General features: G+C 49.4%; 1 protein-coding gene across 1 annotated transcript; it reads right to left on the bottom strand.

Moving 5' to 3' along the window:
• Nucleotides 1-3,768: 3,768 nt before the first annotated feature.
• Nucleotides 3,769-13,422, bottom strand: LOC311529759 (duodenase-1-like). Its single transcript, XM_084645958.1, has 5 exons — nt 13,212-13,422; nt 12,101-12,245; nt 9,823-9,958; nt 9,282-9,536; nt 3,769-5,111 (listed from the first exon to the last, which is right to left on the bottom strand). The coding sequence occupies exons 1-5, from the start codon at nt 13,402-13,404 to the stop codon at nt 4,965-4,967; spliced, it is 876 nt and encodes a 291-aa protein (XP_084502084.1). The 5' UTR covers nt 13,405-13,422; the 3' UTR covers nt 3,769-4,964.
• Between the last annotated feature and the right edge of the window lie 555 nt (nt 13,423-13,977).

The following is a 13,977-nucleotide window of genomic DNA, read 5'->3' on the forward strand; positions in this document are numbered from 1 at the left end:
ACGTCCCTCGATCTGCTGGCAATGCCCCTACTTATACATCCCAAAATGCCATTGGCCTTCTTGGCAACAAGGGCACACTGTTGACTCATATCCAACTTCTCGTCCACTGTAACCCCTAGGTCCTTTTCTGCACAACTGTTGCCGAGCCATTCGGTCCCTAGTCTGTAGCAGTGCATTGGGTTCTTCTGTCCTAAGTGCAGGACTCTGCACTTGTCCTTGTTGAATCTCATCAGATTTCTTCTGGCCCAATCCTCCAATTTGTCTAGGTCCCTCTGTATCCTACCCCTACCCTCCAGCGTATCTACCACTCCTCCCAGTTTAGTGTCATCTGCGAACTTGCTGAGGGTGCAATCCACACCATCCTCCAGATCATTTATGAAGATATTGAACAAAACCGGCCCCAGGACCGACCCCTGCGGCACTCCACTTGATACCGGCTGCCAACTAGACGTGGAGCCATTGATCACTACCCATTGAGCCCGACAATCTAGCCAGCTTTCTATCCACCTTATAGTCCATTCATCCAGCCCATACTTCTTTAACTTGCTGGCAAGAATACTGTGGGAGACCATGTCAAAAGCTTTGCTAAAGTCAAGGAACAACACATCCACTGCTTTCCCTTCATCCACAGAGCCAGTTATCTCGTCATAGAAGGCAATTAGATTAGTCAGGCATGACTTGCCCTTGGTGAATCCATGCTGACTATTCCTGATCACTTTCCTCTCCTCTAAGTGCTTCAGAATTGATTCCTTGAGGACGTGCTCCATGATTTTTCCAGGGACTGAGGTGAGGCTGACTGGCCTGTAGTTCCCAGGATCCTCCTTCTTCCCTTTTTTAAAGATGGGCACTACATTAGCCTTTTTCCAGTCATCCGGGACCTCCCTCAATCGCCACGAGTTTTGAAAGATAATGGCCAATGGCTCTGCAATCACATCCGCCAACTCCTTTAGCACTCTCGGATGCAACGCATCCGGCCCCATGGACTTGTGCTCGTCCAGCTTTTCTAAATAGCCCCGAAACACTTCTTTCTCCACAGAGGGCTGGTCACCTGCTCCCCATGCTGTGCTGCCCAGTGCAGCAGTCTGGGAGCTGACCTTGTTCGTGAAGACAGAGGCAAAAAAAGTATTGAGTACATTAGCTTTTTCCACATCCTCTGTCATGAGGTTGCCTCCCTCATTCAGTAAGGGGTCCACACTTTCCTTGACTTTCTTCTTGTTGTTAACATACCTGAAGAAACCCTTCTTGTTACTCTTAACATCTCTTGCTAGCTGCAACTCCAGGTGTGATTTGGCCTTCCTGATTTCACTCCTGCAAGCCCGAGCAATATTTTTATACTCATCCCTGGTCATTTGTCCAATCTTCCACTTCTTGTAAGCTTCTTTTTTGTATTTAAGAGCAGCAAGGATTTCACTGTTAAGCCAAGCTAATCGCCTGCCATATTTACTATTCTTTCTACACATCGGGATGGTTTGTCCCTGTAACCTCAATAAGGATTCTTTAAAATACAGCCAGCTCTCCTGGACTCCTTTCCCCCTCATGTTATTCTCCCAGGGGATCTTGCCCATCAGTTCCCTGAGGGAGTCAAAGTCTGGTTTTCTGAAGTCCAGGGTCTGTATTCTGCTGCTCTCCTTTCTTCCTTGTGTTAGGATCCTGAACTCGACCATTTCATGGTCACTGCCTCCCAGGTTCCTGTCCACTTTTGCTTCCCCTACTAATTCTTCCCGGTTTGTGAGCAGCAGGTCAAGAAGAGCTCTGCCACTAGTTGGTTCATCCAGCACTTGCACCAGGAAATTGTCCCCTACACTTTCCAAAAACTTCCTGGATTCCTGGGGAAGGTTTGTAAAAATCCTCACCAATTTGCATAGGTGACCAAAGACCCAAACCCTTGGATCTTAGAACAATGAAAAAGCATTCAGTTTTCTTACAAGAAGACTTTTAATAGAAGTAAAAAAGAATCATCTCTGTAAAATCAGGATGGTAAATACCTTACAGGGTAATTAGATTCAAAACATAGAGAATCCCTCTAGGCAAAACCTTAAGTTACAAAAACGACACACAGACAGGAATATTCATTCTATTCAGCACAGCTATTTTCTCAGCCATCTAAAGAAATCATAATCTAACACATACCTAGCTAGATGACTTACTAAGTTCTAAGACTCCATTCCTGTTCTGTCCCTGGCAAAAGCATCATACAGACAGACACAGACCCTTTGTTTTTCTCCCTCCCAGCTTTTGAAAGTATCTTGTCTCCTCATTGGTCATTTGGTCAGGTGCCAGCGAGGTTACTTTTAGCTTCTTAACCCTTTACAGGTGAGAGGTTTTTTCCTCTGGCCAGGAGGGATTTTAAAGGGGTTTTCCCTTCCTTTTATATTTATGACAACCGTGAAGGTGGGAAGGTTTCTATCACATGGATGCTGAGCTGTTCGTAGAGTGGAGAGATGACGGTCAGCGGAGACCATCAGACCATCTCCTCTGCCCCCCGCTCCCATACAGTGTGGGCCAGAGCGCCCAGCCCAGGGGATCTGAATGACATTGCCTGGGAGTTGGACATTCGAATCCCTTTAGTGGCTGGGCCAGCATCAGGCTCGGAGATGCTTCTGCCAAGGCCTGGGCTGGATTCTCCATCCCTGGTGACGTGTAACGCAAGCCGGGACATTTCTCTAACAGCTCTGTTCTAGTTCAAGCCAGGATTAGCTCAGGGCCGTCCCAGGGCCACGGCTATGCAGGGGTCAGACGGGACCAGCACCGTGGTCCCTTCCGGCCTTGGAATGGACGAATCTATTGAAGGAACGTGGGTCCCTTATTGCAGTGGATCGGGGTGGAGGGACCCAGGATATCTGCAGGCAGCTCTGGGAATCTCTGTCATCCCTCTGGCTCAGACAAATCTGGTCTTTATTCAGCCAGGGATCAGGAACACGGCATTGCTCGGTACTGGGGAGCACTGGCCAGCACTGCCCCTGTTAACAGGTGGAGAGAGAGCCAGACGGAGGGGAGTGTGGAGACACACAGATCAATTCCATCTGTATCTGCTTGTCAGCTACTGGATTTGGGTGTCAGGGTGGGGGTTGGGCATAATTCCAGCCCTTTAGGTGTTACAGCCCCACAACCTGTAACCAGAGACCTACCCTGCCTGAGTGGAGTCAGCGCTTGCCCCAGATGACACGGGTCAGCAGGGAACTCAGTGCTGGAGACACTGGTATCAGATCTGTACTGATTCCAGAGTATACAAGACAGGAAGTGAAATTTACAAGCAGTGTGGCGGAGGAGTTTGGGGCGGCCGCAGGTCCTAGAACCATCGGACTGAGGTGCTGCAAGTTGTGGCGAAGCAGTGTGGCCTAGTCGCGAGACCACAGGCCCGGACCTCAGGATACCTGGGTTCTGTTCCCAGCTCTGCTGCTGGATGACCTTGGGCAAGTCATGGCCCCTCTCCATGCCTCAGTTTTCCCATCTGGGGCTAATGAGCCCAACCACCTTTGTAAAGTGCTTGGAGATCTGCTGATGGGAAGAGCTAGGGGCCCAGATCCTCAAAGATATTTAGGCTCCTGGTGATTTCAATGGGAGTTTTGCACCTAAACACTTCTGTGGATCTGGTCCTAGATGTTCATATTTAGTTCCAATTTTGCTAATTGCTCAACCCAGCTTCCCTGCATCCTGCCCACCGCCCCATTATCCTTACCCAACCCTGGTTCACTCACACACACAAAGTCCAATCTACAGGCCAGTAATGGAAAAGGCAGCACGAATTGTTCAAACAAGACTGTTTTTATTCAAAAATGGCTTTTTTCCCCCTCAAACAACCATCCGTTTTCAATATTTTCCAAATATTTGGAAATACACAATTCTTCATTTTGTCCCAGTCTATGCTTTCCAGGTTCCCAGGATTTTGGTTTTACCAACCTCCAGTTAGTATCAGGTAATATATAATAAATAATTAAATATTTGTGGGGCGGGGAGAGGAAAAAAGAAAAGGAAATACTGAAAACAAATAAAAGTCAGGTCTGGCTCAAACTGTGCGAAACAAAACATTCGAAATTTCATATGTTTTCATGCAATTGTTTCAATGTTCTATTGTCATGGGCTGTTTAATTTGACTCGCCACGCTTCGTGGTGATAGGTTGCCCACCTAAGCCACATGGCCCCATTCCTGCTCTCTGGTTGGATGAAAGAAAGTTTTTAAGCCAGCCAATGACACACTGCCGCTAGGAATTTTGATGGTGGAAAACTCCTGAAGAATGGATTAGGTATAAAAATGATCAGCATTTGTAGAGGGTCTATAAAATTCAATAGAAAAAAATTTTACCCTTGCTCCAGAATCCCCTCTGCTGAAGTAAATCCCTGTACACATGGGGGAATTCTAATGACTCAGGAGGAAAGTTTTTCACCAAATATTGTTCTGGGGGTAATGGGGCATTTGGATCGGACAGACACAACACAAATGGAGAGATACGGGGACAGAAGCAAGTCAGACACAAAGTAAAAAGCCAGGCAGAAACAACCTGGAAGCAAAGAAATATGGCCCTGAGAGACAGCTAAGAGAAGAAGCTTTTTGGGCACAGAGATGGAGATGCAGGCTGGAGATGCAGGCTTGGGACAGTGAACAGAGTTGCTGTCTGCTGCTGTTTGATTCCAACTGTGTTCAGGGAAAGAGGACTTGGGATATTCCTTGTAAATAAATAGATCACAGCAAAGGAAATACCAGACTGCATCATCAATTTCTGCTTCCAACTGGAACACCCTCAGGGTCCCAAACATTGACTAGCCACTTGGGGTGAAAAAAACATAGAATGAAATTTCAAACATCGATGGGGTATTTCTAGCCACAAAAGGATTTCAGGACTGAGCCATTCGTAGCATTTCTCTAACACTAGGAAAAAATACTCTGATCTAAAGCACCGCGGGGGTTCCACACAGGCACATTGCCCAGTATGGCAATATTTGCCCTTTAAAGGGGAGCGTCTCCTTTAACGCAGCTTCTGCAGAGTTTCGTTGATCCAGGGGATGAATTTGGAGATTCTTGTGTATATGCTGGGGGGGCGTCCGTCCGGATCTCCATTGGAAACAATGCCCTGGACCACCCCGTTGCACACCAGGGGCCCGCCGGAATCACCCTGCCAATAAGGAGAATAACATCAGTGACTGACATTACCCAGCCCAGCCTGTCCTGCGGAGATCTCAGACTGCATGTGGTACAGGTGTTCTCTGCAGCTGAAGGCCCAGCCCTTTCCACCACACAGAACAGTCCTCTCAATGGGTGGTCAGAGAGAGAAATCTAGAGCTGGACAGAATGATGTAACCGTGGAAAAGGTAGTTCCTACAATACTGAAATTTTCCACAGCAAACAATCAATTTTCAATTTTTGCTTTAGGCAAATTGAAAGGAAATATTTCATTTTGGATCAGTTCCACCTGAATCGGAATATTTCAGTTTTTTAAAATGAACTCAAACATTTAGTTTGGAATCAGTTCAACAAAATATTAAACTGCTTTTTCCTATCTGTGCATTGCCTTTCCAGCGTAGTAGTTCAGGTCTGTATTCTCTCCTAAGGGGTTGGCTCCCTTGAGGACTACATCTCCCAGCTCCCAACCTGGAGTTGCCTCTGATTGAATGTTCAGGGCATCAAGGGAATCACCTGACTCAGTGCATTGTAGGAGTTGTAGTCCAGACAGGGCCTACATAAGGGAAAACAGAGGCCTGAACTACAGCTTCCAGAAGGCAATGTGCTGATAAGGAACTGGAGTTTAATGTTGAACTCACTTGAAATGAAGCATTTCAGGTCAGGTCAGCAAACCAAAATCCTAGAATTATAGAAATGTCAGCCTGGAAGTGACTTTGAGAGGTCACCTAGTCTACCCCTTTTCACTGAGGCTGGACCAAATAAACCTAGACCATCCCTGACAGGTATCTTGGCAACCTGGGCTTAAAAACTTCCAATGATGGGGATTCTGCAACCTCCCTAGTTAACCTGTTCCAGACCTTAATGACCCTGAGAGTTAGAAAGTTTTTTCCGAATACAGTAACTCCTCGCTTAACGTTGTAGTTATGTTCCTGAAAAATGCGATTTTAAGCGAAATGATGTTAAGCAAATCAAATTTCCCCATAAGAATTAATGTAAATGGGGGGGGGGTTAGGATCCAGGGAAATTTTTTTCACCAGACAAAAGACTATATTATATATATACACACATAGTATAAGTTTTAAACAAACAATTTAATACTGGTACACAGTGATGATGATTGTGAAGCTTGGTTGAGGTGGTGAAGTCAGAGGGTGGGATATTTCCCAGGGGTTGCCTTGCTGCTAAATGATGAACTAGCACTTGGCTGAGCCCTCAAGGGTTAGCACACTGTTGTTAATGTAGCCTCACACTCTACAAGGCAGCAGGAATGGAGGGAGGGGAGACAGCGTGGCAGACAGAGACAGAGACAGAGACACACACCCTGTGTGTGAGAGAGAGATGTACATTGCCCCTTTAAGTACGCTGACCCTACTCTAAGCTCATTGCCTTTTTAAGTAGATCAGCAAGCTGAGACAGCAGCTGCTGCCAGGAACCTCCTTCCGTCCTGAGCCCTGTTGTGTGTCCTGCTCTATGGAAGATGGGATAAGTGGGGTGCAGGAGCAGGAGGGAGGGGGACACCCTGATATTAGCTCCCCTCTTCCCCCCCACTCCGCACAGCAAGCAGGAGGCTCTGGGGAGCAGCTACAAGGCAGAGGGCAGGAGCAGCACATGGCAGTGGGAGGAGGGACAGCTGAACTGCTGGCAATTGATAGCCTGCTGGGCGGCTGCCCCACAGGGAACTTAGGGGAGCGGGGAGCTGATGGGGGGCTGCCTGCCCACCCTGGTTCCAAGCCCCCACCAGCTCGCTGCAACGGGCTGCTCTTCCTGCAAGCAGTGGACAAAGGAGGCAGCTGCCAAACGACGTTATAAGGGAGCATTGCACAGCTTTAAACGAGCATGTTCCCTAACTGATCAGCAATGAAACAACGTTAACCGGGACGACTTTAAGTGAGGAGTTACTGTATCCAACATTAATCTCCCTTGCTGCAGATTAAGCCCAATACTCCTTGTCCCACCTTCAGTGGACATGGAGAATGTTTGGTCACTGTCCTCTTTAGAACAGCCCTTAGCATATCATAGAACCATAGAATCTCAGGGTTGGAAGGGACCTCAGGAGGTCATCTAGTCCGACCCCTGCTCAAAGCAGGACCAACCCCCAACTAAATCATATTTGAAGATGGTTATCACATCCCCCCTCCAGCCTCATCTTCCCTAGCCTAAACACGCCCAATTCTTTAGCCTTTCCTCCTAGGTCAGCTGTTCTAAACCTCTGATCATTTTGTTGTTGTTTCTCTCCTCTGGACGCTCTCCAGTTTGTTCACATGGAAGCAGGGGTGAAGTGGGCCGGTACCGGCCAATACGGTGTAGCGGCAAAAAGCCGGTACCGGCCTGTATGGAGCCAACGTTAAAGCGCTGCCACAGCAGTGCTTTAACGTCACTTCCCCTTTTGCCCCCACTCCGGGCTGCTGCCGGGGGGCAGGGCGGGGGGGAGGGGGGCAAAAAGGGAAGCTGCCCCAGAGCTGGCGATTTAAAAGGGCCCGGGGCTCCCAGCCATTGCCGCTGCTACCACAGCAGCAGCCTGAGCCCCGGGCCCTTTTAAATCACTGCCGGAGCCCCGGACGGCACAGGCCAGGCAGTGCGGATGGGCTGGCTGGGGGAGGCTGACCCCCAGCCCCTCCCCTTCAGCCTGAGGCCCAGCCCCTTCCAGGGGCCCGGAGCTGGTCCCCTGCACCGGTAAGTGTTTCATATTACTTTCACCCCTACATGGAAGGAAACATTTCAATCTGTTCACATCTCAGCATGTTTCATTTCCCTTTAAAATGTTGCAATGAAACATTTTGACTTTTCTGAGTCAAACCAGATTTTGGAATTTCTGCTCTGCCAAAAATGTTGAAATCTCAACTCTTCCTCAAAAACAAAGATTGAAATGTTGCCATTTCCTGTGAGATGGGAACACTGATTCTCCCTCAGCTCCAGTGACATCCTGGCCCTATGGATGTCAATAGCAAAGCTCCCATCCACATGTATGGGGCCAGGATTTCACCAGGGTCCTGTCTGTTGCGTGGCCTCAAGGTTGAGTTCACCAGTAGAGCCTCCAGGGAAGGTGAAGAGTAGAGACATGAGAACATGTGGTGGTGGTGGGGGGTCCCCATGTTTTATTAACATTTTCCCTAGAACATGTTTAAAAAAATCAAAGCCCAAAAATGTCTACTCATGAGGCATTATGGGAGTTGTATTTCAGGGGCCTCATGCCATTATGGGAACACAGGATTGGAAGGGGCGTACTGGGTCATGCAGTCCAGTTCCTGCTATCCCAGTCAGCCCTGTCATATCATCCCATCCATAAACTTATCAAGCTCTGTCTGCATCCTTGTTAGGTTGTTCCCCTTGCCCACAACTGCTGCCGTTGGAGGTTGTTCCAGAACCTCCCACCTCTGATGGTTAGAAATCTTCTCCTCATCTCCAGGCTCCATTGATCCCTGCCCCATTTATCCCCATTTGATTTTTCCTGTAGCTTCCACAGCTTGTCTCCCTCCCTGCTGTCCACTCCTCTGCCCACCCTGATGTATTTGTAGAGCAATGAGACCCTGCTCAGCCTGTGTTTTAGGCTAACATAGCTCAGTATTTTACTCCCCTCTCATGAGACTGGCTCTCCATTCCCCCGACCGTCCCACCAGCCCTTCTCGGCACCTGGTCCAGCCGGAATCCCTCTTTTTGGGACAGGGCTGCCCAGAACTCTGCACCGGATTCCAGCTGAGCTCTGTCCGGTGCCTTCTCTGCTGGCATTAAACCCTCCCTCTCTACTGGAGACACCTGAACTGCTCCATCCCAGGATCGCATGGGCCTTTCTCCTGGAGGCCCGTAGTCACCCTGCAATTGACAGACACACCCAGGTCTCCCTTCCGCTCTGTTGCTTCGAGCTCATGAGCCCTCAGCTCAGAGCAGCAATTTTCTTGTTTCTTGTCCCTATGTGCATGAGCCCATGTTAAATTTCAGCCCATTTCTAACAGCACCTTGCACAAGGGCACTAACACCGGAGATACCTCTCTGGAGACGTCCTAGATACTGGTTTCCCTGGGTGGGCTGCATCTCCCATGACGCACTATGGGCTCCCTTTGGGAAGTGGAGCATGGGAGGGGCACGGCCATACTGGTTTCCACCAGCTCCTTCCCCTGGAGCAGCTTGCTGCACCCCCAGTGGCTCTGGGCCGGGGGGTATTTACCTGGAAGGCTGATTTCTTGGCGTGGGGGCTGCCGGCACACAGCATGGTGGTGGGGTCGTAATGCCAGTACCGCTCTCCGCACAGCCCGTCCGACACCACCTCTTGCTCCGCCTCCTGCAGCCTGTCGGAGGTGGTGTTCACTCCGGTCCGACCCCACCCGGCCACGCTGCACTCGGAGCCTGGGCTGACGTGGTGATCGGCCTCCGGCAGGGGGATGGGCATCACCCACTCGGTCAGCTCCGCGCTGTGCCACAGCTGCCATGGGGAGGAGAGAGAGAGAGAATGGACCCAGATCAGCGCTGGGACTGGGGCTGGGAAGGGGCAGCACCACCCGGCCAGAGTATGGATGTGAGTCCAGGGAGTGAATGTGAGGTCACTGGGGGAGGGATGATGGGACGGGAGTGCTACCTTCAGCAGTGTGAGGTCACTGGGGGAGGGATGATGGGATGGGGGTGGTACCTGCAGCAGTGCGAGGTCACTGGGGGCTGGCTGATGGGATGGGGGTGGTACCCTAGCAGAATGAGGTCACTGGTGTTGGTACCTTCAGCAGCATGATGTCATTATCAAAGTTCTCATTGCTGAAGTCAGGGTGCTGGATCCAGCGACGGGCCCGGATCCGTTGCCAGTTCTGTCCTGGCTTCATGAAGTCTTGGACTCCCAGGTAGACAAAGATATTGCTGGAAACGAGAAGGAGAGAATATGGGGATGTTAGTACCCTTTGGACAGTGAGGTCGGGCCATCACAGCCCCTCGAATAGGGACACCAACCCTGCACCTGGCCTGTGCAAATTTCTATCTATAGTTGTGCAACTGAGTAACACAGAGACCCTCTTATGCACCTAGATGTGGATGGACTTCCTCCTTCTCCCCTCTTGTTGGCTAAAGAGACCCCAAAAGACTGACCAATGGACTGTTCTCCTATTCAGAGTGACCCATTGTCCAGTTCTTGTGTCCATGATTCAAAAAGGATGTTGATAAATTGGGGAAGGGTCAGAGAAGAGCCACGAGAATGATCAAAAGATTGGAAAACCTGCCTTATACTGACAGGTTTCAGAGTAACAGCTGTGTTAGTCTGTATTCACAAAAAGAAAAGGAGTACTTGTGGCACCTTATAGACTAACCAATTTATTGTAGCTCACGAAAGCTCATGCTCAAATAAATTGGTTAGTCTCTAAGGTGCCATAAGTACTCCTTTTCTTTTTGCCTTATACTGAGAAACTCAAGATCAATTGGTTTCTAATTTAGAGGGACTATAAAGGATTCTGTTTGTTTTTCTTTCTCAATTATTGTTTCATGGTATGAATTATTAACAAGGACTGTAACTAACCATTGGGAGAATTTACCAAAGGTCATCATGGATTCTGATTCACTGACAATTTTTAAACAAGACTGGATTTTTTAAAGATCGGCTGTAGATCAAAAGGAATTATTTGGGAGACATTTTCTGGTCTGTGTTATACAGGAGGTCGCACAAGGTGATCACAATGATCTTGTAATCTCTGAATCATTGAACTGCATACGGCAGAAGAAGGAAAATACCCATCAGAAGGTGTAAGGACCTTACCTGGGTGTAACTTTGAAATATTAAAAGAAATTTCTTAAAGGGGGAGAATCCCAGACGCCTTGGCTGGGCCGACCCAGAAATAAGGTTGCTGGAGTGAATGAAACATACAAATAAGAAAAGGATCAAATAATATTTTATGCACCGTCGCCATCTACTGGGTATGGATGGAAGTAGGAAGAAGCCCAAATCTGCGAATGATCCTGGAGAGAGAGAGGTCATTATGTGAGATGAAAGAGCTTGCTGAGTGCCTCAGAGAAGATGCTGAAGTCCAGAAGGGTTCCCGGACACTTGGCCCAGCACCTCTGCACAGCCCCTTCCCTCCTCCAGAGTTAGCAGGACATGAGAAGTAGTGGTGAGACTTGATGGCAGAGATTGAATCTCTTCATCTTTCTTTAACCTCAGTATCTGGGTGTTCCCCTGTTGTCTCTGCTCTCGGCCTAGAGAGACCTCAAGGAACCATAACTTGGATTTTAACTAAGCTACGCTCTATGCCTGTTTCTCCTTCGTCAGTCCAAGTCAACAGCCTACGACAACCTCCAACAAACAACTTGAGGCAACTGCTTTTGATGCTTTAAACTAGTGTCCCCCCTCCAAACTAGAACTATCAGGGACCACATTCACAGAGCACCTTAAGGCAAAGTGCAACTTTAGCGCATGGAGAATTAATGACAGTGTGAGAAATGTGCTAGAGACATGAAAGTATGGATGGCTGATGATCGTAAGTGAATGTAGCAGGAAATCCTGGGGATTGGATCAGTCTCTGGTGCAACAGCTGAGCCCCAGCGCTGATCTACATCAATTGCTTACAAGGTTGTTGGGTTTGGCAGGGCTCAGATCCCCAAAAGGCAATTATGGGATTTCTTGATTGGTTAAGAAAAACCAAGTGCCTGGGTTTGTGAGGTGATGGACAAGGGAAAAGACCAGAGAAGAAGCCACATTTCAACTGAGTGAAGTGACTCAATCACAGGGATTTGAATACAAAGGTCAGCTGGGATATTCACCATGCTAGTTTGGTGGGTTTGGGCTTTAAAATCTAACAGGCACCCATGAAAATTCATAATTTTCACATCCCATAAACGTCTAGTCTTTGGGGCAACATATTTCCAGCTCTGATCCTGCCCCAGGGTGGGGGACTGGCTGGCTCGGTGGATGGGGAATGGGACAGAGGGCCTTTCCCCTCTAGGGGCACCAGCCCCAATCCAGCCCCAGGGCAGGTGACCAGCTGGCTCAGGGGTGCGGGATGGCATGTTTCTTACCCCAGGTTGCAGTTACAATGAGCCGCCGTCACCACCACGTCCTCCTGGATCAGGAACCCTCCGCAGCTTCCCATTGACCCGATTTGCACGTAGGCCATGTAGGGTCTGGAGCCGAGCGGGGCTTCCTGGCCCCTGATGACCCGATCTGGAGAAAGACAGGGAGGGGTTCAAAAGGGAGTCTGGAGAGTGGGACCAAGAGCCCAGTGCAACGCAGACCCTAATCCATCAGCGCCACCTCCTGCTGGCCTGGATCAGCCCCTTGCCCACCTCCAGCCCGGCCTCCCCCTGGATCATCCCCCCAGCCTGGTGTCTACCCATACATGTACCCAGTGTAATCCACATATTCCCACGTGGACATGTCCATCCATCCATCCCTAATCCCACACCCAGCCATCCATTCATCTGTCTGTGGGGCTGCACCAGGCCATCTCCCCACGCAGAGAAGTAGGCCAGGGATTCCCTAGCATTCTCCAGCCCCATTGCCCCCTCTCCTGACACCTACCTGAGCCTGAGGGCTAATCCCAAACCCTGCCCCTGATGTGGGCTGCCCATGAGCCCTGGTCTCCCTAATCTCACCACTAGAACTGGGCAAATTTTTCTAAGCAATTGGTAAATTTGCCAAAAAATGCAACTTTGGGGCATCAGAAGAACCTGCGAATTCCGGTGGAATTCTGAGGATTTATTTTGACTACCAAAAAAGGAAATTTTTTTCTGGAAAAATGAGGCAACTTTAGTTCTTGGCATTGGGAAACAAAACAGCTCACCTTTTTCTTTTGAAATGTTGATTTGTTTAGAAATGGAGTGAATTATTTTTGAAAACAGCGGGAAAAAACCCCTCTAAAACAACCTGAAATCAAATGAAAAAACACCCCCAAAGTGTTGTTGGGATTGAAGTAAGCACATGAAAGCAAATGAAAAAGAAAAAACAATTGGTTCTGGATCAACTTTTTTAGTGAGAAAAACCAAATAAAATCATTTTTGGGTTGAACCCAATTTCCCCCAGATTTTATATTTCAGCCCCTGAACCAAAAACTCAGCGATTCGCTCAGCCCCACTCTGACCATTAGCCCCCCAGGGCTGGGAAATCAACCAGTCACTCAGCTCAACTCACCAGCATGAAGCCTCCAGGGCAGGAGAAAGGCTGCAGCCACTGGGAGAAAGGCCGTGGGGAACAGGAGCAGCAGCATCCTTGGTACAAATCCAGGGGCTGGGTCTGGTGGGTCTGTCTCAGCCCCAGGGTTTATATAGAGCGGGTGGTAGAGAGGGGACCCTGGGAAGAGGTGATCCGGGAAGTGCAGGGTCATGGACCCAGCTACCAAGAAATGCCCCATCAGCGATGTGTCAGGGGTGGAGATTCCCCAAGAGGAAATGCCTGCATGCGGGGGGGGGGGGTGTTCCTTCCTGCACTGGTGCCCTCCCTGCCATTGGCTGGGGCCATGGATAACGCTGCTTTCTTCCTGCCCCTGGTTGGGACAGAGCCAGTGCTGAGGCCTCCCAGCTGCAGATGGCAGAATCCCCCCTGGTCTGTTCTTCCCCTGGATACCTGTGTAAGGGAACTGTTGACCCCTCACTAACATTCATGGGGGTGTTTTAGTTGCTAGCTCTCAGTACTAAAAAGGGGGAAGGGTCGATGGGGAATCAGGACCCTGAGACTGACAGTCCCCAGGTATAATGGGGAGAGGCCAGTGCTCCAGGTCAGCCTGAATGACAGGGCGAGCAGGCTATTCAGGGAGTCAGGAGGCCAGGGAGGTCCCGTTCTCTGTGTGAGCTGGATTTGCCTGGGTCAGACAGAGTGGGGCTGAGCTAAGGAGAAAGCAGGGGCCTGAGCTGAGCTGGGGAGCAGAGCTGGGCCAGATCCAGAGAGAGCAGACGCTGTC

The sequence above is a fragment of the Lepidochelys olivacea genome (genome assembly GCF_965140295.1).
Source record: "Lepidochelys olivacea isolate rLepOli2 genome assembly, chromosome: 13".
In the NCBI taxonomy this organism is placed as follows: Eukaryota; Metazoa; Chordata; order Testudines; family Cheloniidae; genus Lepidochelys; species Lepidochelys olivacea.

Coding starts and splice junctions, on each gene's coding strand:
- LOC311529759 (XM_084645958.1), bottom strand. CDS start 13,404: ATGACCCTGCACTTCCCGGATCACCTCTTCCCAGGGTCCCCTCTCTAC. Junction 12,246..13,211: donor GCCCTGGAGGCTTCATGCTG/GTGAGTTGAGCT, acceptor GTCTTTCTCCAG/ATCGGGTCATCAGGGGCCAG. Junction 5,112..9,281: donor CCAAGAAATCAGCCTTCCAG/GTAAATACCCCC, acceptor CCTTATTGGCAG/GGTGATTCCGGCGGGCCCCT.